The 3309-nt window shown below is 41.4% G+C and overlaps 1 protein-coding gene across 1 annotated transcript; it reads left to right on the top strand.

Moving 5' to 3' along the window:
- The first annotated feature begins 1028 nt into the window (after positions 1-1028).
- On the top strand, positions 1029-3005 carry LOC106088936 (cysteine sulfinic acid decarboxylase). Its single transcript, XM_013254650.2, has one exon. It carries the CDS (start codon positions 1106-1108, stop codon positions 2777-2779), a length of 1674 nt encoding a protein of 557 aa, XP_013110104.2. The 5' UTR covers positions 1029-1105; the 3' UTR covers positions 2780-3005.
- The last annotated feature ends 304 nt before the right edge of the window (positions 3006-3309 follow it).

The following is a 3309-nucleotide window of genomic DNA, read 5'->3' as shown; positions in this document are numbered from 1 at the left end:
TTTTATTTTATCTTATTTTATTTTTATTTTATTTTATTTTATTTTATTTTATTTTATTTTATTTTATTTTAATTTGTTTTATTTTATTTTATTTTATTTTATGTTATTTTATATTATTTCTTATTTTATTTTTGATTTTGTTCAATTTTTTTATGCCATTTATGTGTGTTATGAATTAAAATGTTAAACAGCAACCCTGTTCACTTTATAAACCATTCATAAAAACCAACAGAGAAATTCCTTCTAATTAATTCATCTCTTCCTCTCTTTCCACACAATAAAGTCTCACATAACGATCTCTCTTCGGATTCTGTCACCTAATAACAATCGAATTAAAGCTAACACGAGATCAGTGAGTGAGCGGAATCAATTAAAGCATTCATGCAGACAACAAGCCTCCAATGGGTTCCGCGAATCTCACCTATGAATGGACCACGCTACGTAGTATGGGCTTCACCGCTACGTGGATAACAACTACGCATCGCAAAATACTACAACGATTACGTTGGCGGCAGCGACATAACTTTTACTTATCGCTAATCTGTGCAAAACAGCAAACCGCAGCTTGCTGTCGTATAATTAGGGGATAATTATGTGAATTAATTAATGCAAAATGTTACGTTGGATCTGAGTTCTTTTTTTAGGCACACTCGACTCTCGTTCGACCGCGAACAAACAAAATTTGCCAATTTACAGCAAAGAATTATACGACGACGATGGTGGTGGAGGCGGAGGTGGTGCTGCTGGTGGTGTCCCCCAGATGTTTTGATTGTAACATTGACTCATATTCGGCTTAACGCGCAGGTGTTCACATTTTCGACGTCGTCAACGACCACGAGAATACATCAGCAGAATCGAAAATCAAATCTTCTCTACGTCAGCTGGATGTTCTGAGAATGACGTTGTGTATATGGAGACGTAATGATGGCCGAGCAACCGGCTAATATGCGAATGCATTTAAAACTAAAAACACACACACAAAATGATGGCTTTCCCAGAAGCAAAGATTATGGGATTTATAAAAGCTACAGGTGGTTCTTGGTAGCAGGCAGTTTTATTGAAATATCGCAACCGTGAACAACGAGTGAAGTTTCTGCACGTCGAAATGCTAGCCAGCGAAAACCTTAGTGGTGTCCACCACCCCCATCACCATCATTTGATGCAGCATCGATCTTATAGTGAGGATATATACAAAAAAGAGGACCCTGAGCCAGCCAATGGAAAGTGCAAGCCACCAACCCAACAGCCAACAGCAAATGGCAACTCGAAAAAAGAAAATGGAACTGTTAATGGGTTTGAAACAAATGAGAAACGTCTCATTGTCAGTCATCCCACCGCCAAGGTGGAGGATTTCATTCATGAGTGTGTGGAGGAGATTTTGAAATCGGCCGTCTTCAATGGCACCAAACGATCTACCAAAGTTGTGGAATGGCATTCGCCCGAAGAATTAAAGGCCCTGTTCGATTTCAAATTGAAGAGCGACTCTGAGTCCCATGCTACGCTCTTTGATCTGTTGAAGAAAACCATTGGATATTCGGTGAAGACAGGTCATCCCTATTTCATCAATCAATTGTACTCAGGAGTGGATCCCTATGCCCTTATAGGACAATGGCTAACGGATGCCCTCAATCCCAGTGTCTACACCTATGAAGTTGCTCCCGTCTTTACGCTCATGGAAGAGGAGGTGCTCTCGGAAATGCGCCGCATTGTGGGTTTTCAGGGAGAAGGTGATGGCATTTTCTGTCCTGGTGGATCCATTGCCAATGGCTATGCCATCAGCTGTGCCCGCTACTACAAACATCCAGAATTTAAGAAAAGTGGACTATTCGCCTCCAAGCGTCAGATAATATTCACCTCCGAAGATGCCCACTATTCGGTGGAGAAGTTGGCCATGTTCATGGGCTTGGGCAGTGATAATGTGTGCAAGATCAAGACTAACAAATTGGGAAAAATGGATTGCGTGGATCTGGAGAGGAATATCAAGAAATGTTTGCAGGAAGATTGTGAGCCCATGATGGTATCTGCCACTGCAGGCACCACTGTTTTGGGCGCCTATGACGAGATTCCAAAGCTGTCCGAACTATGCCAGACCTATGGTATGTGGTTGCATGTTGATGCCGCCTGGGGAGGTGGAGCTTTAATTAGCCAAAAATACAGACATCGCCTGAGAGGCATTGAAAAGGCCGATTCCGTCACTTGGAATCCCCATAAAATGTTGACTGCCTCCCAGCAATGTTCCACATTTTTGACCAGACACAAGGAAATCCTAAGCCAATGCCATTCAACCAATGCCACCTATCTCTTCCAGAAGGATAAATTCTACGATACTTCCTATGACACGGGCGACAAGCACATACAATGTGGCCGCAGGGCTGATGTTTTCAAATTCTGGTTTATGTGGAAGGCCAAAGGCACCAACGGTCTGGAGGAACATGTAGATCAACTCTTCCACATGGCCGAATACCTTACCGAAAAGATCAGGGAAAGGCCTGGCTTCGAATTGGTTCTAGAGCAACCTGAATGCACAAATGTTAGCTTTTGGTATATCCCTCCCAGCATGAGGTCATTGGAAAGAGGTCCAGAGTTCTACGATAAGCTGCATACAGTTGCGCCCAAATGCAAAGAGGGCATGATAAAGAAGGGCTCCATGATGGTCACCTATCAACCTTTGCACGACTTGCCCAATTTCTTTAGAATAGTTTTGCAAAATTCTTGCCTTAATGAAAGTGATATGAACTACTTCCTGGATGAGATTGAGCGTCTTGGAAGTTCCTTATAGGATGCACCATCCCTTTCTAGCTGTGACTGTTTACCTTTTTTCCTTGGATGTCAAGATATACCTGAAATAGGTGTATTGCTTCCTACAGTATTTAATATTTTATGAAAATTTTTTTATTATCATTTAGTCAATCAATGTGCATATACACAGACATATACATATTATAAGGTTGTGTGAATATTATTATTATAATTAATTAAAAAGCAAATAAAAATATTAAAAAATATCTATTTGGAAAAAATATATGTGGGGGACATAGAACTAAAATACGAAAATGTAAACAGTGCCCAAGGAGGCCACCGTAGCACAGGCCTCGCCAGGACTCGAACGCCTGGGTTCGAGTCCTGGCGAGACCATTAGAAAAATTTTCAGCGGTGGTTTTCCCCTCCCAATGCTGGAAACATTTGTGAGGTACTATGCCATGTAAAACTTCTCTCCAATAAGGTGTCGCACTGCGGCACGCCGTTCGGACTCGGCTATAAAAAGGAGGTCCCTTATCATTGAGCTTAAAAAAAAATCGGACTGCACTC

This window comes from Stomoxys calcitrans, chromosome 5 (genome assembly GCF_963082655.1).
Source record: "Stomoxys calcitrans chromosome 5, idStoCalc2.1, whole genome shotgun sequence".
NCBI classification, from domain to species: Eukaryota; Metazoa; Arthropoda; class Insecta; order Diptera; family Muscidae; genus Stomoxys; species Stomoxys calcitrans.
This window is presented reverse-complemented; position numbering and strand designations above follow the sequence as displayed.